Source organism: Pinus tabuliformis, chromosome J (assembly GCF_031772625.1).
Source record: "Pinus tabuliformis cultivar Carrire ecotype Pingquan chromosome J, CPIR1, whole genome shotgun sequence".
Taxonomy (NCBI): Eukaryota; Viridiplantae; Streptophyta; class Pinopsida; order Pinales; family Pinaceae; genus Pinus; species Pinus tabuliformis.
The window spans coordinates 1,095,370,608-1,095,395,846 of NC_142295.1; the positions used below are offsets into that span (position 1 = coordinate 1,095,370,608).

General features: G+C 38.7%; 1 protein-coding gene across 4 annotated transcripts in view; it reads left to right on the top strand.

Annotated features, from left to right (window-relative positions):
* Nucleotides 1–25,239, top strand: part of LOC149230853 (uncharacterized) — a 404,135-nt gene that overhangs the window by 148,125 nt on the left and 230,771 nt on the right. For all 4 annotated transcript variants that reach the window (XM_089379080.1, XM_089379081.1, XM_089379082.1 and 1 more), the window contains one exon: nt 24,513–24,607. In XM_089379080.1, the coding sequence (XP_089235206.1) occupies nt 24,513–24,607 (95 nt within the window). The remainder of the gene's footprint in view (nt 1–24,512; nt 24,608–25,239) is intronic.

A 25,239-nucleotide genomic window follows, 5' to 3' on the forward strand; every position in this document is an offset into this window, starting at 1 on the left:
AGAAAGGGGAAGGCATAGATTCTTTCCTCACCAGGATTCAAGAGGTTTGGGACCACTTGTCAGCTGTTGGGGCAGTGCCTCAACCCACAGAGCTAGTGCGATTGACACTGAAAAGTGTCTCAAAGGAGTGACAAGTCTTTGCCCAAAGTATCTTGGGCAGAGATACCTTGCCAAGGAGGGACATGCTGTGGTTTGATTTGCAGTAGGAGGAGTTGAGACAAGTTCTATTGAAGAGCTCCATCGGTGGCAGCAGCGGATTGATGCAGGGGAAGGAGGAGGAGAATGTGGCTCTCGCATTGAAGGGTCCCAGTCAGGGACAGGGGAAGCAAAGAAAGAAGAAGAAGGACTAATACTTGGAATTATACACTTTCTTACAACCAACAATTGTATTGAAATCCTCAATCCTTTCTTATGCAAGGTATTTAGTGGCCTATGCAACAATTGAACCAACCATACCAAAATTGGTCACAACAACAACAATTGGTATGTTCACCTCAATTGCAAAATTCTAATCAAACATGTAGGCCATCTCAATTAACTGCTCAACCAAATCTAAATCCAAACTTTACGAAGGGGTAGGAAAATCAACAAACATAACCAAATTAAGCAGTTCAATTAAATAAACTAGTTTAAACCAATGAATCTAGTGAATCTTCAATTTTTACTGCTTCTATAGTTAATTGTCAAGCAACATACTTAAGGTTAGGAAAGATTTTAGAAGACCTAGGACCTCCTAAAATTAAGGATGTGAGTGAAGAAAAACAACAATTTTAGAAAGAAGATGAATCTTTGTTACCCATTTCTCAAGATTTATGTTAGTCAGAAAATCAACAATGTAATCTATCTTAATCACCACCATTTCTTGAAGGGCTTACATAGGCTGAAGTACCTTTATAGCCAACCTTTGATATCCTGGAGGAATTAAAGAATCCGTGTGTTAAAATCTTGATCATTCAAGCTATCAAGGATATCCCAATATACAATAAAGCTATAAGGGATTTCTGTATCAAGAAACCAAGGAAAAAGAAACGAGATCCTCCAAATATTCAAGTAATTGGTCAATTGTCAGAAATTATGCTTGAATCCAAAGTATGGAGATTTTGGTACCCCTGTTGTTCAAGTACAAATAGGGAAGAAATTCATGGCTACTCCATTCAAAATACCCTTTATATCTTGGAGTAGCCATTAATTTGATGAGTGATAAAATTATGAAGAGTTTGAATCCTCAGAATCTCATGAGACAAACCCTAACTTTGTTACAATTGGTTGATAGGTCCACAGTCAAACCTAACGATATTTTGGAAGATATTATCATCACTATGGATTCATGGGAGAACCTTTTTGATATATTTGTTTTACACACCAAAACCAATATAGGAGGCTATCCATTAATTCTAGGATGACCTTGGTTAGCAACTGTAGATGCTTACATAAAATGCTGCTAAGGAAATATGACAATCTATCAAGGAGAATCGGTAAAAGAATTAAATTTATATCCTCCCTGCAAAAATCATTGAAGAAATTGAAGAACCATTATGGATTCTTGAAGATGACGAGAATGATTATTTTGATGAATAATCCATGCCAATCCGTACTGTAGACTGAGCATTAATTTTGAAAGAACCAATAGCGGATCGTCTGCTTTCTAATTATGTGGAGAATATTTTTTGTTTGTTTGTTTTGTTTTGTTTCTTTTAATTTACAATCAAAGAATTCCGTAGACAAGATGAAGACGAAACTCAAGTAAATCCTAATCATTATTCAAGTTCATTTCAAAACTTATTTATTGATCATCCTAAATTTTTTACAGAAGGAGTTGAACATCAATATCCAGAAGAATACTAAAGAATCTCCAAATTCTAGAGTAAAGGAATTTCTCTAGGGAAGACACTAACTATGAATAGTCAACTACAACCACTCCAGGAGCAACAACTGCAGGAACCACTGCAGAAACAATCAACAACATTTGCGTGGGATTACAAAGACATGATAAGGATTGATCCATCGGTTTGTATGCATCATATTTATATTCTTGATGGAGTTCTTCTTGTCAGACAACCCCAATGTCAAATGAATCCAGTTCTTAAGGATTTTGTGAAAGAAGAATTGCAAAAACTTTTAACAAGAAGATTCATCTACTCTATCTCTGATAGTGAGTGGGTTTTCCACTTGTCATAGCTCCAAAATAAGGGGGCAAATGGAGAGTTTGCGTGGATTAAAGAGAACTCAATAAAGCTATCGAAAAAGATCACTTTCCGTTGCCATTTATTGAGCAAGTGTTCGACTCATTGGTATGGAAAAATATTTTTCCTTTTTGGATGGTTTTAGCCGGTACAATCAAATACAAATTGCTCTTGGGGATCAAGATAAAACCATGTTTACTTGTCCTTGAGGAACCTTCACCTACATAGTTTTACCATTTAGATTATGGAATGCACTCGCAATTTTCCAAAGGGTTGTTTTGAGTATATTATCTAACCTTATCACGAAAATTGCTAAAGTTTTCATGCTTTGGGGAATGAATTTGAAGAAGGCTTGGCCAAATTAGAAAAGGTGCTACAGAAATGTATAGAAAACCATCTCTCACTAAGTAACGAAAAGTGTTTCTTGATGATGTATGAAGGAATTGTTTTGGGACATCATGTTTTAGCACAAGGAATTAAGGTGGACCTAGCAAAAGTAGTGGTCATGAAAAATCTGCCTGTTCCTACAAAGCAAAGAGATGGGAGGATTTTTTTGAGCTATGCTGGCTATTATTGAAGGTTTATAGAGAATTTAAGCAAAATAGCTCCACCATTCTTTGTATTTGTACTAAAGATGTTGAATTTATATGGACAACAACTTGTCAACAAGCTTTCCAAATTTTGGAAGAAAATTAACTACTGCTCCTGTTTTGTAGGGATCAGATTGAAATGTACCATTTCATATATATTTTGATGCTTCTGATAAAAGTTTGGGTGTTGCATTAAGACAGAAAGAAGATGCAACAATACATACAATTTATTATATCAACAAAAATCTTGCACATGCAGAGTTGAATTATATTGCATTGAGAAGGAATTCTTAGCGCTAGTGTATGCCATTAACAAATTTTGACATTACGGTACTGAATATCCTACTTTTGTACATACAGATCATTCAACCATTAAATATTTAATGAATAAACCAATTATTAATGGTAGGATAATTTGTTGGCTTTTACTTCAAGAATTTGATATTACTATACTTGATAAATCTGGTCGTGAGAATGTGGTCACATATTTCATATCAAGGATTACTAGCAATAAATCAAATGAACCATTAGATGATTATTTCCCAGATGAACATCTATTTGCAGTTTCAATAATGACAATATGGTTCGCAAATATTGCGAACCATTTGGTGGCCCACAAGTTGCCGCAGCATTTTTCATCTAGGGAAAATAATGCTTTAATAATGTACCATATACATGGATGAAAGGATATTTGTTCAAGTTGGGACTAGATCAAATTCTTAGAAGATGTATCAGAGAGGATGAAGTATATGATATTCTAAAGGCTTGTTATGATGAGCCATTTGGTCAATATTTTGCAGCCATTAGAATTGCTAAGGAAGTACTTTCCACAAAGTATTATTTGCCAACATTGCATAAGGATGCAAAGGAATATGTGAGGCATTATGATGCATGCCAAAGAATGGACAAACCCACTAAATCAAAGGAAATGCCTATGCAAGCACTAATCCCCTAAGTCACCTTTTCATTTAATTCACAAAAAGTCACTTTATGACTTTATGTCTCATAAAGAAACATTAACTTTATATGTGAAAGTTTTGTCAAGGGGTCATGCTAGACACTTTTTCCTAGACAAGACACTGTGCCTTGGGAAAAACTTGTTGTTGCTACACTTTTCTAACACTCCTTACCGAGGAAAGTGTTCCTCACCACCGCCATCTTGTTTCTAAAGTAGACATGCTTGCCTCTTGGCAAGGGCTTTGTGAAAATGCCAGCTACCTACTCATCGGTAGATATATGCTGCTCAAGTTGCGCTACCCATTTCTGAACATAGTCACAGATAAAGTAGTATCTAAACCTTATGTGTTTTGACTTGTCATGAAAAACTAGATTCTCTATGAGTTTTATGAAACTCTGATTATCGCAGTAAATCATTGTAGGCCTCAATTGCTGACCAAATAAGCCCACCAATAACTTGCGAAGCCAAATGGAATTACAACTGGCATTACTAGCTGCGATGTACTCTGCCTCATCAAAACTCAATGCTATTGACCATTGCTTTTGGCTAGACCATGACACCTTTTGAACCCAACTTGAAACAACACTTGGAAGTGTTTTTCCTATCATCCACACATTCTGCCCTATCTGAGTATGTAATATGTATAGCTAGTCAACCTGACTCCATCCCCCTGGACATTGTCTAGACCATAGTCCACTGCCCCCTGCAAGTTGTAGATATCGAAGCACGTGTTTTGCAACCACCCAATGCACTCTCCTAGGCTCCACCATAAACTGATTGAGAGTGTTGACTGCAAAACAGATGAGCCTATCAACTGGCAATAAATCGTGGGATCAACCAACTCACACTCAAAAGCATGAAGCTTCTTCCAGTTGGTAATCATAGGTGTGGTCATGGGTGTATAGTCCTCCATGTGAAATCTCATTAGAATGTCTGCTGCTGCGCTGCATACTTGCCCTGTCGCAGAAAGATATGGTCCTCCTCCTGCCACATATCTAATCCCAATAAATAATGCATGAATCCAAGATCTGTCACCCCAAACTATGAAGCAAGATCTTGGTTGCAGTACTCTATGAGTCTCTCTGTACTTGTAATGAATAAGTTATCCACATACTGTACTAGAATGAGAGGATCCTCACCAACCACACTGTAATAAAGGCTTGGATCTACATCACTCTTCCTGAAACCCAACTGCTGCAACTAAGAATCTATATGAGAATACCAAGATCTCGGAGCTTGCATTAGTCCATAGAGCCATTCTTCAACCTGCAAACATGGGACTCTCTCCCATGCACTTCAAAGCCTTGTGGTTGCTTAATATAAACCTCCTCCCATGTATAATCCCATTCAGAAACGTAGTTGTCACATCCATCTGGTGGATCTTCCAAACCATCTCTGCTGTTATAGAGATCACTGATATGATAGAAGTATACCGAGCAATTGTGGCAAAGGTCTCTTCATAATCGACTCCCTCTACCTATGAAAACCCTCGAGCCACAAACTGAGCTTTGTACATCTCAATATTGCCATCTGCAACATACTTAATCCTGTAGAGCCACTTAGAAGTTACCCCTCACTTCCCCTTAAGCCTCGGCATAATCTCCCAAACATCATTCTTTATGATGAAAGCATACTATCCCACCATGGCATCCCTCCAGAGTCGTTGGTCTGCTGCCCCCTCATAGCTAGAAGGCTCAAACTCAACAATGCCACTTACCATAGCCAAATAACTACCAAACCACTCTAGTGATCTGCTCTCCCTAACTGACCCCTTGGGTTTTCCAACTGACTGCTGGGCTTCCTTCAAGGTCTCATGAAGCCATCTTGGCTTCTTCCTCGAAGTGGCCTCCTGTACAGGGGTGGTTATATCCTCCTCTGAAGATTGTATTCGCGAAGATGATGCACCTGTGGTCGATGGTGAACCTGTACCCTAAGAACTTGTGCTTTGTGACCCTGTCACCTCTGGACTTGTCACTCTTGAAGGTTGTGTTCCTCTAGACCCCTGTGATCTGGTACCCTATGGTGAGCTTCCCTGCTAAGGAGACTACTGCTCTACCTGATCCAACTCCCGTGACTTCCTCAACGCTCTCCCCTCCTCAAATGTAACATCTCGCCTCACAACAACCTTCCTATTGGTAGGAATATATATGGGGTAAGCCTTCAAGGTCTTGCTATACCCCACAAAATTCCCTTCTCAATTGTGGGTTCTAGCTTTGTCCTCTTCTCTTGAGGGACATGAGAATAAGTCAGACACCCAAAAATCTTGAAGTGCCTAGCCTCATTCTTCTTCCTAGAAAAAGCCTTCTCAGGAGTCTTGCTCCCCAAAACTCTATGTGGATTGTTGTTATGCAAATACAATGCAATGTTACAACCCCTGGCCCAAAGAAAGAAAGGTAGCCTTTGATCATGAAGCACGGCTCTCGTAGCCCCTACTATGGCTTTGTTATTTCTCTCTGTAACCCCATTCTGCTGTGGGTTGTAAGGAATCATCAACTCCCTCTTGATGCATGCATGTCGCACAAAAGTCCTTAAACTCATTGGAGGTGTTGACCACTACGTGTCAACGGCCCATAGCAGTACACCCCCATTTTTAACAAAAGGGATAGTGCCTGACCAATGTGTTCATGCCATCTAGCTATCATGGTCAGGTTGATCATCATCTTATAATGTAAACCCATTCTGCATATGTATAATGTAAATAATCTCAGCAGATTCGTGTCATGTATGTAATTACCTAGGTAAACCTACTTTTCTGGTGACGATCTACTTTCTGGGAGGTTTTTTGTCTCACTGATCCATTCTCGGATGGTCGCTAGAGTTTTCCTTCAGCCTTACTCCAAAGTTAGAATGGATTTTGTCGCTGGGATCTTAGGGGAGTCCTAGTGTTCTAGATCGAGTCTATGTAAAAGTGATTTGGGAATAATTCTAACTATTTGGTTAGGTTATTTTATTACAAATTGCTTGGTCTGTTAGATTATATTTGTGTCGCAGAAATGGGTAGTCTGTGAGGGTCTATCACAAATGGGTTTTCCCCCTTGAAATGTAAAAAATGTAAAAATCATGATGTAAAGTGTCTTGAGGGTTGGAAAAATAATTTATCCCCTCATAGGTTAATTAATTAAATTTTCTGGCCAAAATGAATTAAAAGTAAAACCCTAAGCTAGAAATTTAATTAATTCTAGGTCCTAGGTAAATTTAAATTCTCCAAAGGCAAAATTCTTCGGTCCTTAAAAATTAAATTTTAAGAGGTCGAGGGACTAAGGTAAATTGATTATTTTGCTAAATTTTAAGCCTTTGGTCCCTAGGGTTAAGTCAAAGTCAAAATTTTGAGGAAATTAATTCAAAAATTTAATTTTTGAATTAATTAAAATACATTTAATTGAAAAAATCGAATTTCCTCAATAATTTAAAATTTCGACGGATGAGATTAAAAGAAATTTTGATCCTCATCAACGGTCGAGATTACTTTGACGAGGATCACTCGAACTAGCCGTTGGAGGATTTATCTTTAAATAGGAGGTCATTTGTTAGTCAGTTGATCCGATCTTTCGATTGTGTACTAAGCGAAAGCTCTCTTGTAATTTTTTTATGAGCAATAAAGAAAGACTTTGGGGTTAAATTTTTACTGGTGTTACTCTTTGTGGAAATACTGTAAGATGTGTCATTTTCATGCATAGATTTCTTTTTTAGCCATTAATGATAACTTTCGGAAGAGTGATTTGAGTACAGGCATCTTGCTTAGTCACTGGGGTTTGAATGATAATTTAAGTTTTGAATATAATAGCAGGTATCTCTATTATTTGAATTTTATTATTGTTTTCTCGCTCTATGTTGATGGTTGAATTGAGTTTTGCAGGAAAGTATTGATTTTTTAGATCATCGGGCGTTCGGTGAAGTTCTTAGTTGAACCAGCCAATTCCCTATTCGTGTTTTCTGAAGAGCCCCGCTTAATTTGATCCCGGGCTTATCATAAGATATTTTTTATGGGTGATGCATGAAGGGTTTTGAGCTTAGTACCTCCTCTAAAGTTCAAAAAATTTAATTTAATCTAATTTTTTTTTTTTTTTTTTTTTTTTTTTTGTGCTAAATTGATAGATCTTGCTGTTGAAAGCCTCAGATTATTAGATCTGGGAGCGGAGTTGGACTCATACTTCCTAGATCAGATAGATTTGTCATTCATGTACATAGATTTGTAATTATTTTTTGGTTTTCTGACTTGGGTTTTTCTGGGTTTTTGTATATATCGTTTGGGTGTTTTATTGTTGTCTTGCAGCTATGGATCTGAAGGAGAAATCTGTATAGACTTCAGATCTAGGCCTTGGAGGGTAAGATCTGGATCTCTGGGGTTCATCAATCATCATTTTTCAGGGATATTATCCAGACATTTTGCAGTCCGGGGGCTTAAATTTAAATTCAGATCTAGAAATTTTGTGAGGGCTTCAGGTTTAAATCTGAAGTAGGTTGTTTCAAAATTTTAAATTAAGATCGCTGGAATTTATTTATTTTTTTAGAGGTTATGGTGGATTTAAAGAAGTTCTGGGCCACCATTTTGCAGATTTGCTGCCTGGTCTTAGGGTTTACTATGCTTTTCGAATTTTTTTAGAGGGCTCACAGTCATTTTACTGTAGCTGCATTCTCTAAAAATCTGCAAACCCCTGTTTGCTGCCTCGGTTTCTTTTCAGTCACCTCTCCATTCCACAGCTTTTTCTTCATTCCCTCCCCCGCTCAGATTGCCAGTGATTCGCGCAAACCTGTTCTCCTTCGCGCAGTTCTCCTGTCCATCTTTTTTCTAAACGCTGCCTCAGTTACGTCAATACGCAACTGTAAACCCCATGCAGCCTAACCCTCTCCTCACTGCTTGTCTCCACACTTTCCCTGCAATCAAACCCTCACACAACGTTTCTTCCTCAATCTGCAGCTTAATCTCCCATGCTGCTCCATATGCCGTTTGCTCTTCCTCACGCGTCCCTATCCTCCTCATGTCCATTGTTCTGCTTCAGCCGTCGCAAAGCCTTCAACCCTCCTTGCTGCACCCACGTTCTCCTCCTCGTTGCCTGCCTTTCTTCCTCGCCATTGAACCCTCGTTTCCCTACGCCGTCACCTTCTCCTCTCGTAAACCTGTACACAACAAATACCACGCATTCAAATTTTTGTTTGTTTGTTATATATGCGTGTGATTAGGTTTAATGTGTGTACCTTTTTTTTGTTCCATTAAATTTTAACTTGGTTTGATTTTATTCTTTGGTCTTGGATTTTTTCTACTATTTTTATTTCAATTCGATTAGGTTTCATTTCGTTTTGTTTTTTTGTTTTCTTAAATACTTAAAAATATAAAAATCTAAAAAAATCTTTAAAAAAACATTAAAACATTAAATATTTTTCTAAAAAATCTTAAATTTTTAGTAACTTGAGAATTAAAAATGAAATAGATTAAGGGGTTTTCGCTTAAACGTTAATATTTTAGTGTGGCCTATGGCCCATTAAAAATTTCGATTCTTTAACGTGTTGATTTGTTTTACTTCTTTAGTTATCACCTAAGGAATAATTAAGATTTGAATTTGAAGTTCCTTAGTGTTATTAAATGCATATTTTTCTATGGTCAAGGTGCAATAAACATTTTAAATCATATTTGGCTATTGAAGAAAGTTAATTGAATCTAGATCTGGGCAGTTAATGAAAATCATTTTAGATCTGGAATCTTTTGCATGTTACAGTGTTGGGCGTTTATATTGATTATTCATGATTGTCATTATTCGTCACATATTGAAAATTGTTCTGGATAACTTGTTTTATTTAGTTGATGGTTAATTCAAATTAAAGGCACTGGTCTATAATTATTTATATCTTGTGGTCGTGTCTTGGTTAGATTAGCATTTAATCTATTCATCTGAGTTAATCAAGATTCATTTACATTCGTCAAGTTGTCCATCATTAAAATCTCCTAGAGCCTGTGTTTCACAGGTTACCCCCATCCATTCACCTTAGGGACTACCCCCCTTGGCTTGCCTAGGAGAGTGTCTAAACGGAGTGAGTAAGGATTAATAGTGACAACCCTTACTCTGAGCGTTGTCGTGGTGCCTAGACACTTTGTGCGACAACAGGAGGTATACTTGCCCCCCTTGTTGGACCTCAACACCTTGATCTTCTTATCTGTTCGGTTCTCCATAAGAGCTTTAAACTCTTGGAACCTCTTGAAGATCTCACTTGTGGTCTTCATAAAGAAAATCTAGGTCTTCCTAGAGAAGTCATCAATGAAAATGACATAATACTCATATCCACTCAATGATATAGAAGGCATAGGACCACAAATATTAGAATGAGCCAAATCAAGGATACCTGGTACTTGAGTGTCACTGCTTGGAAAAGCAGTCTTGGTGTACTTTCCTAATGCACACCCCCCCTTGAACACATCCTGGTGATCAATACTGAAATCTAGCAACCTTGTGACAATCTCTCTCAATACCGAGCCCCATGGTGCAAGTGGGCCATCCTCCTGTGCCACAACTCGCATAAGTCATTGCTGGTGGTGGTAGACACCGATGCTCTAGCTGGCTGAAACATGAGCTTGTATAACTTCGCATGATAGATTCCAATCACTTTGGTTGAAGTGATACTGGATCTCTTTGGATACATGAGAACTTGACCATCACAGAACATTGCACGATACCCCTTGTCCTCAATAGTGGAAATTAATATCAAGTTCTTTTTCAGCCCCGAAACATATAAGACCTTTGTCACTATCAAGGGAGGCTGTGACTCCCTTTGAAACGATATGGTCCCAATACCAACTGCCCTGATTATAGAGTCATCACTAGGCAGCACCTCAAGATCTATATCCCTCTTAGTACGACTTGTAAAATGCTCCATGTTGAATTTTTGTAACTATGGTCAGTCTTCATAATGTATATTTTTAGCCCTTAATGTATTTGTAAGCATGTTCTTCATGCTAGAGTCAAAAAGAAAAATATTAAAAGATATGTTCTTCATGTCGGTTGTAAAAGAGAAAAATCTGAATTTATAAAAGTTAAATTTTGGGCTCCAAAATGATGAAGTCGGCCTAGCTTCTAAAGACACCCATTCGCCCTCCAAAGAAACTATATAAAGACACCATTTCGCTCCTCCTTTGAGCCAAGCAACTTGTATCATTTGAAGCAAGCTAAAGTCTAAGGCAGCGAAGGTTTGAGGTAGCGAAGATCCAAGGCAACAAGCGAAAGTTTGAGGCAATTAAGGTCTGAGGTAGTGAATGTCTGAGGCAACAAGTGAAGGTCTGAGACAAATACTTTGTGACGTAGCGAATCTCTGTGGAAGATCTCTGTTGAAGGACGAATTCCTAATCCTTGTGGAAGGTTGAAATTTCTGTTATGAACAAGAGTTGCAGGATTGTTCATGAATGAATAAGAAGGGCGAATTTTTGTGGTGAAGAAGAGCAGCAGGTTAGAACTCTGTGGCAGGAGATAGAATCTGAAGAAAGTAGAAGGCCTATCCTATTTTGTGGGTAGATGACTTGACTAGGAGGGTGAACCAAGTTTCCTAGTGATTGACTAAGATGTATCTCTGTTGAATTGAAGGATTTCTCTATTGAAAAGGTTGTTGGGTTTTCCCCCATGTGGGTTTTCGTAGGGTAAACTCCTGTGTTCTTGTGTGGCTGTCACTTTATGATCCTCTAGCTTTTTGTTCTATTGTTGAAGTTCGTTGTGTAATTGTTTTATGTTGAACAATAACTGTAAGAAAATATCATTCAATTGTCAGTTTGGAGAACTATTGAAAAATCAACATAGTATTAGAGCGTTAGGTGAAAGAGCAGCCTTGATTTGAAGAAAAAGAGAAGCCTTAATCTGAGCCACAATCCAAATCTCTATAGAAGGGTCAAAGATAAAAAGTTTCATTCTGTTTATTGGTGAGAACCATGACTCGGTCTTGCTCTTGTGAAGGCCGAAATTAAGAGTTTCTGACCTTAGACCAAGCCTCTATCTGAACGTCAATCTGAACTTGTTACAGAGGTTGAACAATTTGAGGAAATCTGGGAATCTGTTATGTGTGATGCCCTAAAAGGTCGAAGTTCTAATCCTATGTTAAAATAGACCTAAAGGCTTCAGACCTCGAATAAATCTCAAAATGTATGATCCGAATTCTCAGAACTTGTAGGTCGAATGCCTCAGATGTTTTTATTTTGAAACAAGAATGAGTACGACTTATATTAATTCCACGCTCGATCGCTGCAAGAACCCGGGTGAATTACATTGTAGAGTGATTCTCAGGCACATAGCGGCCATGAGAGAGCTTTCAAATCCAGTCCTAACATAGTAAAAAAATATACTATACGATAACACTCTTATTCTTCTAATACTATATATACGACAAAACTGATGCAAAAGATCAATACATTCAAAGCCAAACATTTTAATTGGTTAATCCGTGGGAGAAGCCAACCGATTCAGGTCTATCCCTGCAAGGTTCAATTAGCAGACTGTCAACCTTGGCAACCTGCAACTGGAGTTCCGCCACAATGTTCCAGAGGGCCTTCAATGCTTCCTCGAGTAGTGAAATCCTCTTCTGTTGACTTTCTATGGTCTCCAAGGTGGAATTGTTAGCAAGGCTCTGTTGATGCAGCAAAACATGGAGGTTATAAACATTGACTCTCAATTCTGCAAGTTCTTTGCAACATTGTTCACATGTGGGAGCCATGGCTTCAGGGTTGGAGAGATTACTTGCAGAGGCACTACACTTGTCAATGTTCCAAGCCACTCTTCTGGAGCACTAGTGACAATGGCCGCAGAATCCGAACTACATAATTGAGCCAAGAAACCAACCACAGGTGGATAGGAGAGACCAACGAGAGATGGCGGGGTCACAAGCATTATGACTCTCAGAATATTCCTTGGAGGAGGAGGTGATACAACCATGTTAGGATATTCCGACACATAGGAAATAGTTAAGTATAACTTGGTCTAGTGTAGAGTTAGGTAAAGTGTGTTTCTTTACTATGTACTTTTGTAACTTACAATCTGACAGTCACGATATGTAGTGATCCGACGGTTCATTCTCTCCTCGGTATTACCGACACTTGATCTGTGGCTTAGCACCTGATTAGTCCATGATCTCTATTTAAAGAGCATGTAGGGTCATTTGTAGGGTAACCGTTCATGAGAGAAGTTTATGTAAATTTTCATTCTTTTATTAATAAATTGCCTGAAGTGGCCGCGTTGGCCATGGACTGTTTCCCTCTTTGAGGGTTTTAACCACATCAACAATACTAGTGTATGGATCTGTGATCTGTTTGTGAGCTATGTCCTTTGGTGTTCTGTCGGAGGGTATTAAACCAGATGTAAGTCACTTTCATGTTTTTGGAAGTGAAGCATGGGCCCATATTCCAAATGAGAAACATAAAGCTTTAGAACCTAAGAGTGAAAAATGTATTTTTGTTGGATATTCTGAAGATGTCAAAGGATATAGACTTATTCCACTTAAGTCCAAAAATGTTATCATTAGAAGAGATGTAAAGTTCGCTGAAAATATATCGGCCTACGAGCCTAGTTCGGCGGATGTGCCACCTCTCTCTTTCTCTTCCACTTTTGAAAATATTTCTTCTTTAGATGATGAAAGCGAGGATGGCAATCCTCCCCCACCTTCTTAGGATCCTGCTTCAGCTCCTCAGCTTCCAAAATGGGTCCGTGCTACTCGGGATGCAGCAGGCGCTCTTGCCGATGATCCCACAGATCAGTGACGTACACGTTCTTAGTTCGATAGAGCCTCTTCTTTACTGGCTCAAGCTTCAACGAATTATGATCCTGACACCTTTGCAGAAGCTTCAGGCCATCCAGATTGGGACGCAGCTATGAATGAAGAATGTCGTTCATTATTGGCAAATAATACATGGGATCTTGTTCCTCTACCAAAGGGATGAAAACTTGTTAGATGCAAATGGGTTTACAGAACCAAGTATGGACCAGATGGAAAAGTTGATAAACATAAAGCTCGTCTTGTTGCTAAGGGTTTTTCACAAGTTGAAGGCATTGACTATACGGAAACCTTCTCCCCTGTTGCTGAAATGAATTCTATCTGCCTTGTTCTTTCCCTTGCTGCCTCTTTCAAATGGGAAGTCCATCAGATGGGTGTTAAATCTGCCTTCTTGCATGAGGAATTGCATGAAGAAATCTATATGGAACAACCTACTAGCTTTATACAAACAAAATCCAGCCTTGTATGTCGGTTAAGAAATCCCTTTATGGTCTCAAGCAAGCTCCCCGAGCTTGGTATGCCAAAATAGATAGCTTTCTTTTAGAAACTGGCTTTTCTAGGTGTCATTCTGACAATACTGTCTACACCAAGAAAGTGGGCAAGTCTCTTATCATTCTTGTTTTTTATGTTGATGATCTTGTCCTTACTGGTAGTGATCCCAATCTTATAAACCATGTGAACTCCAGCCTTAAAAAGAAGTTTGAAATGACAGACTTAGGACACTTGCATTATTTTCTTGGTCTTCAAGTCTTGCAATCCAAGGAAGGTATTTCCCTTTCCCAGTCCAAGTATGCCTGTGATCTTCTACGCCATTTTCACATGGAAAACTGTAAGCCAACCCCTTCTCCTTTTCAGTCTGGAGCCAAACTTTCAGTCACTTGTACTTCCCCTAAAGTTGATGCTACCTTATATTGTCAACTTGTAGGAAAACTTTTGTATTTGACCCATACTCGTCCTGACCTTTCCTTTGCTGTTGGCCTTATTGCTCGATTTATGCAAAACCCACATGAAAGTCATTGGAAAGCAGCTAAAAGAATACTTCGTTATGTTCGAGGTACAATGCAGTTTGGGATTCATTACAGTGCAGAAGCATCTCCTCTATTGGTTGGTTTCACTAATTCTGATTGGGTTGGTGACCTTGATGATCGGAAGCCTAATGCAGGTTATGCGTTCACTCTTGGTTCATGACCTATTACATGGGTTTGCAAGAAACAAAGTGCCATTTCTCTTTCTTCAGCAGAAGCAAAGTATCGTGGTGCCGTAGAAGCTAGTAAGGAAGCCCTGTGGCTTTATCAGATCCTGTCAGAGTTTGGCTTTCAGCAGCAGTATCCGACTACACTTTGGTGTGATAATCAAAGTGCCATTCAACTATGCAAAGATCCAGTCCAACATCAACGCAACAAACACATTGAACTGCACATGCACTTCATCAGGAAGCTCATTCACGACCATGTTCTTGAAGTGCAATATTGTTCAATAGATGATCAAGTTGCAGACATCTTTACAAAGGATCTCATAGAGGTGAAGTTTACTAAACTTCGATTTATGGTTGTAGTTCAGGAAGTTGTCACTAAGGGGGGATGGGCTCTAATGCCTCCTTCCTTCTCCTATTGTGTCATATTTGTACATCCTTCAATCCTATCCCAAGTTGTTCTTAAGGGGGGATGTTAGGATATTACGACACATAGGAAATAGTTAAGTATAACTTGGTCTAGTGTAGAGTTAGGTAAAGTGTGTTTCTTTACTATGTACTTTTGTAACTTACAATCCGATGGTCACGATATGTAGTGATCCGACGGTTCATTCTCTCCTTTGTATTACCGATACTTGATCCGTGGCTTAACACCCGATTGGTCCATGATCTCTATTTAAAGAGCATGGAAGGTCATTTGTAGGGTAACCGTTCATGAGAGAAGCTTATGTAAATTTTCATTCTTTTATTAATAAATTGCCTGAAGTGGCCGCGTTGGCTCAGGCCGTGGACTATTTCCCTCTTTGAGGGTTTCAACCACGTCAAAAATACTGGTGTATTGATCTGTGATCTGTTTGTGAGCGGTGTCCTTTGGTGTTCTGTCTGAGGAACTTACCCTATAAATTCCTACAAACCACGATTGAAGATGACAAGTTGCAACTACTAAATGACAAAACTCAGGACTTGGAGAAGAATAAGGAGAATAACTCTTGCCTGAACAAAATTTTCGCCCTCGGAATCATGTGGACCCTTGAATGGATACAATTGAGAGGAGCCAAGCAACTCGACTCCAAACTAAAGTCGGCGTACGACCAAAATCTTAGGTCTATCCCTGCAAGGTTCAATTAGCGGACTGTCAACCTTGGCAACCTGCAACTAGAGTTCCGCCACAATGTTTCGGAGGGCCTTCAATTCATCCTCGAGCTGTGAAATCTTCTTTTGCTGACTTTCTATGGTGTCCAAGGTGGAATTGTTAGCAAGGCTCTGTTGATGAAGCAAAACTTGGAGGTCATAAACATTGACTTTCAATTCTGCAAGTTCTTTGCAACATTGTTCACTTTTGGGAGCCATGGCTTCAGGGTTGGAGAGATTACTTGCAGAGGCACTACGCTTGTCAATTTTCCGAGTCACTCTTCTGGAGTGCTGGTGACAACGGCCCCAGAATCCAAACTCCATAATTGAGCCAACAAACCAACCACAGGTGGATAGGAGAGACCAACGAGAGATGGCGAGGTCACAAGCATTCTGACTCTCTGAATATTCCCTAGAGGAGGAGGTGACACAACAACGATTGAAGATGGCAAGTTGCAACTATTAAATGACAAAACTCAGGACTTGGAGAAGAATAAGGAGAATTACTCTTGCCTAAACAAAATTTTCACCCTCGGAATTATATGGACCCTTGAATGGATACAACTGAGAGGAGTCGAGAAACTCGACTCCAAACTAAAGCTGGCTTACGACCAAAAGCTAAGTGAGGAACCAGTGCCCTGTACATTACCCCAGACACTAATTTATGTCCATTCAATTCCCTGATGCTCTTGCGAAGCTTTGAAATTGTAACTACTTTACCTAGATCCCAAGGTTTCGCCATCATCAACTTGCAGCCTAAGATGACTTCTACCTCGGAGGAATTGACAAGAGAGTGAATGTTGAAGAAAGTGTAACTAGGTTCAGTATTGCTAATGATTTGATCTTTGTAGATGATGTAATAAAAGAAAATAAATTTATTTTGTATGCCTTGCTGCATGGGTTTCATGAGCAAGAAGTGTCATTAGGTCAAAGAGTTCTTCTTGATGTCTTTAGGATTTATTAATATGTCAAGGAGTCAAGTCATGTATGAAGGAGCTCCTCATGAGCCTATGTAAAATATATTCAAGCCTAGAGCAGGCCTGCAAGACCAAGATCAATCCTCCAAAAGCAAGCACAACAAAGTCTGCAAGAAAAACGACAAGGAGATCACAATGTTAGCTTCAAAATTGAATTAAATGTATAAAAGACAGTCATGTCGGTTCAAGGAAATAGACATAATGTTTCACTTGACTGGTCGGCTTATTTTTGAGGACAAACCACTATAAATATGTGGCTAGGGTATCCCCAAAACACAAGTATAGAACTCACATTCTCCTCTGAAATTTCGGATGGGTATGAGGTGCAGGAAGAATATCTTGGTTGGGTACAGGATCTTCGAAAGCCTCATCAACCTCGACAATGATCACAGTGAAGAAAGATGATAGTCCTCTCCTCCTCGGTGGTGTACATCTCAACGAAAGGAAGCACAATCATTATCTTTCGGTGGTGAAGAAGATCTCCAGAATCCTACAGGAGCACTAATAGTCTTGGCATGATTAAAAGTCTCGGAGGATATCACAGTAAAGGGTTCAGATCTGTCTCTAGTAACCTCTGCATACTCTCTAAGCACTGCTATAGTCTCGACATACTAATAATGAAGAGAATCTAAGTGGTATCTCTGTAGCAGTCTCGGCATAATGAGAAGAAGCCTTAATGACAGTGACAAGGGTTACAATTTCGACATAATGAGAAGCAGTGACAAGGATTACAGTCTTGACATAAAGAAAAAAAGTGATAAGGATCATCACAGTCTCGGAATACATTCTCGGCATGCTCACAGTCAATGTGATGATGATCTCAACAAGAGTACAATGATGATCTAAGTACAGATGGAGATATGGTGAAACAATCATCATGGTGATTGTCATAATGAAGCTCTCGGTGCATTGATAAAAGCATAGAATCAAGGTCACAGTGAAGACCTCAATGAAGACAAGAGACCTCGTTGACATGGTGAAGAAGCAGTAATGAAGATCTCAGTGATGCAGTAGTGATGGCCTCAATGGTGCAACAATGAGGATGATCTCAGTAGTGATAGAGAAGAGGATTGGTGTCTTGGTCTTGGAGTGGCATAGCAGGTCAAGGGTCATGGTCTTGGTATTTGTCAATTGGAGTCTTTATAAGAATAATTTTTTGTGTTGGTTTTCCTCTCCAAGAGGGAGAGGTTTTGGCCTTAGCAAAAAGCCAAATATCTTGTGTTCTTGTCTCTTTGTTTTTGATAGCAGTTTGATGAAGTAAACACACACACTAATAATGAAAAGAAGATCAAGCTAAGATAAATTGTAAAAACACTTCACAAATTGTTATCATGTTAAGAAGAATCTCTTTAATTATGTTTGCCCTAGATTCTTCAACATGGTATCAAAGCGAAGGTCCAGAAGTCAGAGGAAGGGTATAAAAGAGACATTCAAGGATCAAGTTTCAAGCAAAGCGTCAAGGCAAGCTGTAGGAATCAAGATCTACATCCAAAAATCAAGACCTAGATCAAAGAAGCAGGCTACAACAACAATCTACAACAACAAGGGTTTTGGAGAACAACAATCAAAAGATGAAGTGTTCAGATCTTAGGATACATGGCAACAACTTTGGTGACTCCCATAATTTCAATCTACAACATCCCAGTGATAGTCACTATCTCAAATTGACTCCTTTTCTATAAAGAACACAATCTCGAAATCTCGGATTCTCAGAACTTAATGATATATATTTGAGGGCATATATAAGAGTTTGAATAAAAAGTACTTGATATAGAAGCTATTCTAACTGATGGGTCTCTATATATCATGGCAAGCAATGTCAATTCGATGCTGCATACTACAGGGTTCCTTATGTAGCCCAATTATATCAACAATTTGCTGGATATATAAATCAAGATAGCTCGAAGGCAAAGAAGGCAATCTTCCTATCAAGGATCTCATTCGGAGGAAGCATCAATACATTTGCCCCAACTACTTCCAACATGATCAAGGTGAAGATTTCATCTTCACAATCAAGTAAGTATCTTTTTATTCTGTAATCAAGTTTGGTTCTATGACTTGTATCTTTTTATTCTGTAATCAAGTTTGGTTCTATGACTTCATGATTGCAAGAAGATCTATAGGTTGGATGGGTCATCAAAGGTTCTTGCATGGAATAAGATGGATTGTCATAATCCTTATGGAGAAGAGAAGTCATTGAACATATCAAGGTCTCCTTTGAATTCATAAGAACTCTTAAGGGTCTCTTTTTCCTATGTAGTAAGAAAGGAGACATAAAAGGGATACATGAAATGGTAGAAGATATACTCTCTAAAATGCAGTAAAGAAGGTATCAAAGAATAAAGAAATATCTTCATGAGATCTCAATTGGGAGATTTGATAAAGATGATGAGAAGATAATCATCTACGTTCTTAATAAGCAAGATGGCAAGTGTCCTTGGGACATGGAAGTTTCCTCATGCAACAACTTGTGGTATCTATGCAAGATGGAAGAAGGACAAGTTATGGACAAAAGTGTTGAAGGTTAAAAAGACTTAAACATGTGCAGAAAGGCAATGGAAGTTTTCAAGACAGAATAGTATAGCTAAGATTCAATGCTATGGAAAGAAGCTCATATCGCTGGAAGGATGGAGGAAGCTGAAGAAAAAGGCCAAGGAAAGAGGGAGTAGCAGACCTCTACTATGAGTGAGATGGTGTCCCTCACAAAAGGGTCCTATCACAAGCTCCAAATCTTCTGCAGATATGATCATGATGATAAGATGCATCGTGGCATCATGGAAACAACAACTTGTAATATTGCCATGGGAGTCATGAAGGACAAAATCCATGGCAGTCAAACATGAAAGACATAGCTCTTGGGAATTTCATTGGAATTCATGAGATGAAAGGACAAGAAGTCAAAAGGGAAAACATTTGCTAGATCGAGACATGCAAGATCCTCAAGATTCTCTGATAGAAACCTCAGTGGAGGATCCACTAATCTGGGAAGGTAGCAAGTGTTTCATTAGGAAATCCAACTTATGGAATTCATGAGATGAAGGTCTGATGACATGAGAAATGAAGCATATCAAGGGATTGAAGATCTTTTCAATCAAGGAAGCTGTTGGAAGGAGCCTAGATGACCTAAAGGTAAAATGAGGTATGTATGCTTGTGTTTAATATTGTAATGTCATGTCATATGGTTGCAGGTAACATGGATCAAGCATGATCAAGAGAAAAAGGATCTCCTCCTCTGAAAGGATGCAGGAAGGCTTAAGTCACACTAGATGAAATCAACATAATATGTCCTCATATGAAGTATGAGGTGGCTGACTACAATTAAGAAACTCTGATTGAAAGCTCCTGGGAATGGAAGGTGTGAGGATGGAAGAGATCGTGAAATATGCAACCATGATGAAGGCAATCAACATCCAAAGGATCAGGAAGATTTGACTAGGAAATCTGCCGGAAAGATATCAAGACTCCGATGGAAGTCTAAAAAGATGAAGACCCTTGACAACAAATATCTTTGGGAGACCTATCAACATGTATGTAGGGTGTTGATACCTACAAGAAGATGTCACTGGAAAAGGCCATCACTAAAAAGGTAATATGTGGTTTGTTTTGGGTTTCTGACCTCTTGGAGAAATTTTGTGTATGTGTGCATGACCGAGGTAAGGCGAGTTGTGAAGGATGTCACAATTATGTACCTTGTGATCTAGAGCAATCACCGTTGAAGGAAAAGTGAAGATAGATGGCCCTATGAAGGAAACCCCAGATGTAAAGCCAAGGAGGATACTTTCTGGGAAAGAAGGAATGACATGATGGAGGAAAGTGATGGATGGTTGAACCCTAAATATGAAGAAATTGATGACATCGAGGTCTTCGATCATCAATCAAACTAGAAGACCCTATAAAGTACTGATGATAGAGTCCCTGTTTAAGAGGGAACTTTGGAAGGTTCCTATGAGTAAAGGGTAAAGAGAAACTTGGAACTCATCCCTGGTTAAGAGGGAGAGTTAGACACGACATTCTTGTCTTCAGTTTGGAAGAAAGAATGGAGGATTGTGTAATCATCTGGCATCCGACACTCTTTGAGGATGTGGTAGGGCATCCAAGACAAGAGTGGGCAAGAGGACCGATATTCTTGAGGGCTGGGAACCCAAGATGAGAATAGTCCTAGTAGGGCATACTCGGAGAACACTCGGGTGAGTATGACCCTAAGAGAGACAATGATGATGCGTGCCTATCGGTCATTGGTCTTGCCAGCATTATGTGCTTTGATCTAAGTGAAAGATAGAACTGTTAGTCAAGGCCTTGCTATATGAAAACAATGTTGGTTGAAATGATGCTATAACAGATGGATTGCAAATCTGATTCTTCTTATGAGAAATTCTTCAGATTGAGAATGACCAAGTACCATTATGAATACCTCCCTAGTTAAGAGGGAGTGTTGAAGAAAGTGTAACTAGGTTCGGTCTTCATAATGATTTGATCTTTGTAAATGATGTAATAAAAGAAAATAAATTTATTTTGTATGCCTTGCTGCATGGGTTTCATGAGCAAGAAGTGTCATTAGGTTAAAGACTTCTTCTTGATGTCTTTGGGATTTATTAATATATCAAATAGTCAAGTCATGTATGAAGGAGCTCCTCATGAGCCTATGTAAAATATATTCAAGCCAAGAGCAACCCTCTAAGACCAAGATCAATCCTCCAAAAGCAAGCACAACGAAGTCTGCAAGCAAAACGACAAGGAGATCACCATGTCGGCTTCAAAATTGAATTAAATGTATAAAAGATAGTCATGTCGGCTCAAGGAAATAGACACAACATTTCACTTGACAAGTCGGCTTATTTTTGAGGACAAACCACTATAAATATGTGGCTAGGGTATCCGCAAAACACAAGTACAGAACTCGCATTCTCCTCTGAAATTTCAGATGGGTATGAGGTGCAGGAAGAAGATCTCGGTTGGGTATAGGATCTCGGAAAGCCTCATCAACCTCGGTGATGATCACAGTGAAGAAAGATGATAGTCCTCTCCTCCTCGGTGGTGTACATCTCAGCGAAAGGAAGCACAGTCATTATCTTTCGGTGGTGAAGAATATCTCTGGAATCCTACAGGAGCACTAATGCTCCATTCAACCTGTCCACAACCCTCAAACCTGTAGCCATTTGATCTGCTCAACCCCACACAAAGTCCTGGATCTGTCACAAGGTAAACGACTGCTCCCTCTCAAACACAAATCCCTGTTTATGCTCGCTGTTTCGATTGCTGTTTGTCTACTTCCTCAGCACTTTGGCCCACTTAACTCTGATACCATGTAGAAATTTCAAATTAGAGCCAACCCAGTTTCAAGTTTAGTGAAGTCTCATCTTGTTCAATGCCCGACCTGCATGTTTATTTGCTGCTGTCATAAACATGAATATTTCATAAATTGAAACACATGAATCTAATCTACTTTTTGCCTTTTGCTGAGATAAAACACAAGCAAACTCAAAAAGATTTATACGAGATTTTTGGTCAATAGAGGCTGGAAAAACCCCGAAGGGAAAATGAATGAGAGATAAATTTTTTATTCTTCAGAGAAATTGTACAACAATTATTACAACATTAAATGCAGACTTATCTCATTGGAATTTGTGCCTAACTCTCTTGAAATTTGTGCTGCTCTACTTCTCTGACAACCCTCAAATTCCATGTTGCTGTCCATTGAAAATCATGCCCAGCTCCCTCAAAATTCGTGCTGACAGCAATTAATGCAGTGGAAACCCTCTCGTATTTCATGCCCAGACTGCTATTCTGACAGCGCAATAAATGCACAGTACCTCTCGAAATTTGTGCTGTACGCTGCCCAGACTACTATTAATGCTCTCCTCGAAATTTATGCCACAATCCTGCCTCGAATTTTGTGCCATGTCCTGGGACTCATGCTGTACTTTCTCAGCTGTGAAATTCTCCCTTGCTTCTCTCATTCTCCAAAACTCATGAAGAATGAATGCAAATGGTGCCTTTTCCTCCCTTGAGTTTCCTTTTTGTTCTCTCATAAAAGAGTGACCTAAACCTATGATCCAATGGTTGAGATTAGATCTTAGCCATTGAGATCAAGGGTTGGGATTTAATATCTCATTGAACCACTTAGTCACTTATCCCCCAAGTCACCTTTTCATTTAATTCACAAGAAGTCACTTTATGACTCTATGCCTCATAAAATCACATTTACTTTATATCTCATAAAGTTATGTCAAGGGGTCATGTTGGACTCTTTTTCCTAGGCAAGAACCCAAGCCTTAGGAAACACTTGTCCTTGTTACACTTCTTTAACAAAAAATACTAGGGTACCTCCCAGGAGGTAAAAATACCTCGTTTGAAGAATGTATCGAAAGCTACCCTTTGAGTCGTAATAGATTTATTTGTAATTTTACATTGAATTTGAATTTTGCGCACTTACATCTCTTCCTTCTAGCTGTATATAAAGCTCTAATACAAGCTGTAGGTAGACTGCCCTTTAGCATTGATGGTTCATGAACAGTTTTTCTCAGAGTTTTCAATGTCCATTTTCTAATGCATGCCCTTTTTGCCATGATAAAAAGGGGCTATCTAGTGCTTATGAAACACTGGTGTTGTCATCATAAATTAGATTTCATTTCTGCTGAAATAAAACCATAAAACTGGATATTAATACTTCAGCAATGATACATTGAAAAGACAAAAATATAGTATTTTGAGCAACTGAATTTCAAAATTGGGTGAGATTGTGCGCAGAAGTGATGACAACATTTTTAGCCTTCAGAGCACTGTGTAGAACTGCTTATAACAACACCAAACTCTTTGATAACAGGAAGCAAATGTAACACTTTTTCAGGACTAATCATGTGTCAAACAGTTAGAAGAGACAAGCCACATGACTTCTTTAAACTAGTTCTAAATGCAATCTATGATGATAGCAAGATCTGACAAATAATGCTGAATTTACTTTTCCACAATGCCCACAAATCCATGCAAAATCCACCTGTTGTATTCTTCTGTTAACTTAAACGATCTTTTCATGAATCACAAGCTTTCTTGGATGTGCACAAGTGTTTAAGCAAAACTGTGGTCTCATTCCTTCCTATAATAGTTATGTATGTGGGCCTTTGAGGTATTTATAGCTCCTTAAATGAGCATTTAATAGTTTAAAGTTTTGTCCAGACTACAGTTACTTTTCCTATAAATACATGTTTTCTTAACTGGCACTTGTATCTGTCCTCATATGGTGCACGCCTATTTTGTTCTTATTAGGTTGTTGATGCTTCTGTTGTCTTTTTTTATGCCTTTCTTTTGCCTTTTTTGGCCTGCTGAAGGTTATGTGGATTTTCTTTTCCCGAGTCCAACTTTCTTAACTTTAGGTACTTGTGCACAACATGAGGTGGTCCAAAGAGAGAATTATTACTATTTGAGGTAGCAACATGTTGATTGAGAAATGGCAATGCTATGGCTTACATGAAAAAAATACTAACTATATCTCTTGGGTTTGCTGTGTTCACATTATTTCCCTTTCCATTTAAATAAGTGATATTAAGAGTCTTGAAATGTACATTATAGAAGCACGACTATTGGTTTTATATATAAACATATAAAGTTAGTATCCGTTGTATCATTCAGGTAAATGTCTTGATATTATGATGCTTCTATTGTTTGTGATCTGTTTATGGTTAAATAGTGACATGAAATGTTAGTTAGGCACTGATATCTAATTGACCTTAGTTGTATGGTTTTCAGAAGGATGATTTGAAGGCAGTCGTCAACTTTTTGCGAACAGATGAACAAGTTTCATGCATTGGTTTGTGGGGTCGATCAATGGGGGCTGTAACAAGGTGAATGCCCTTCTTTGTTGTATATTAAAGATTATGGACAGCGAGTATCTTGCATTTAGCATTGTTTTTGTTTCCAGTAGTTGTTAGGAGTAAAGGTCTAAAAACATTTGCTAGCGTACTTGCATTTGCTGCAGTTGCATCTAGTCCTGGTAGGAATGTTCATATCTGGAATGGTTAGCGTTGTTGGGGATAGTGCTATTGATGTTGTTGTGGGTGATGCCATTCTTTCCACAGATCAGCTTACTAGTTTTCACCACCATCTCTGTTTCAAACTTCCATCTTTATGAACTTGTTTTCTAAATTTTCCTCCGGCTACTCCTGTTTCTCCTGGATAAGTTTCTCTGTAACCTTCCCCTTCTTCAACTCCTTTATGTGTTCTGCATTTTGATTGGCTCTATTTTGCACGGGCTTTCCTTATTTCACTGAAACTACTGCCAATTCCAGATGGAATCAAATCACATTTAATACCTGCCTTTAACATTTCCATAGTGGATGTCAGAATCCAATCTTCATAATATTCATAGGAATTCAGCTTAGTTATTCTAAACATTGTTTTTAGCAGTGTTTAGTTGCTGCCACATGCTTTCTATTACCAAACAAAAACAGAGATATTACACCCTATTTGAAGTAGA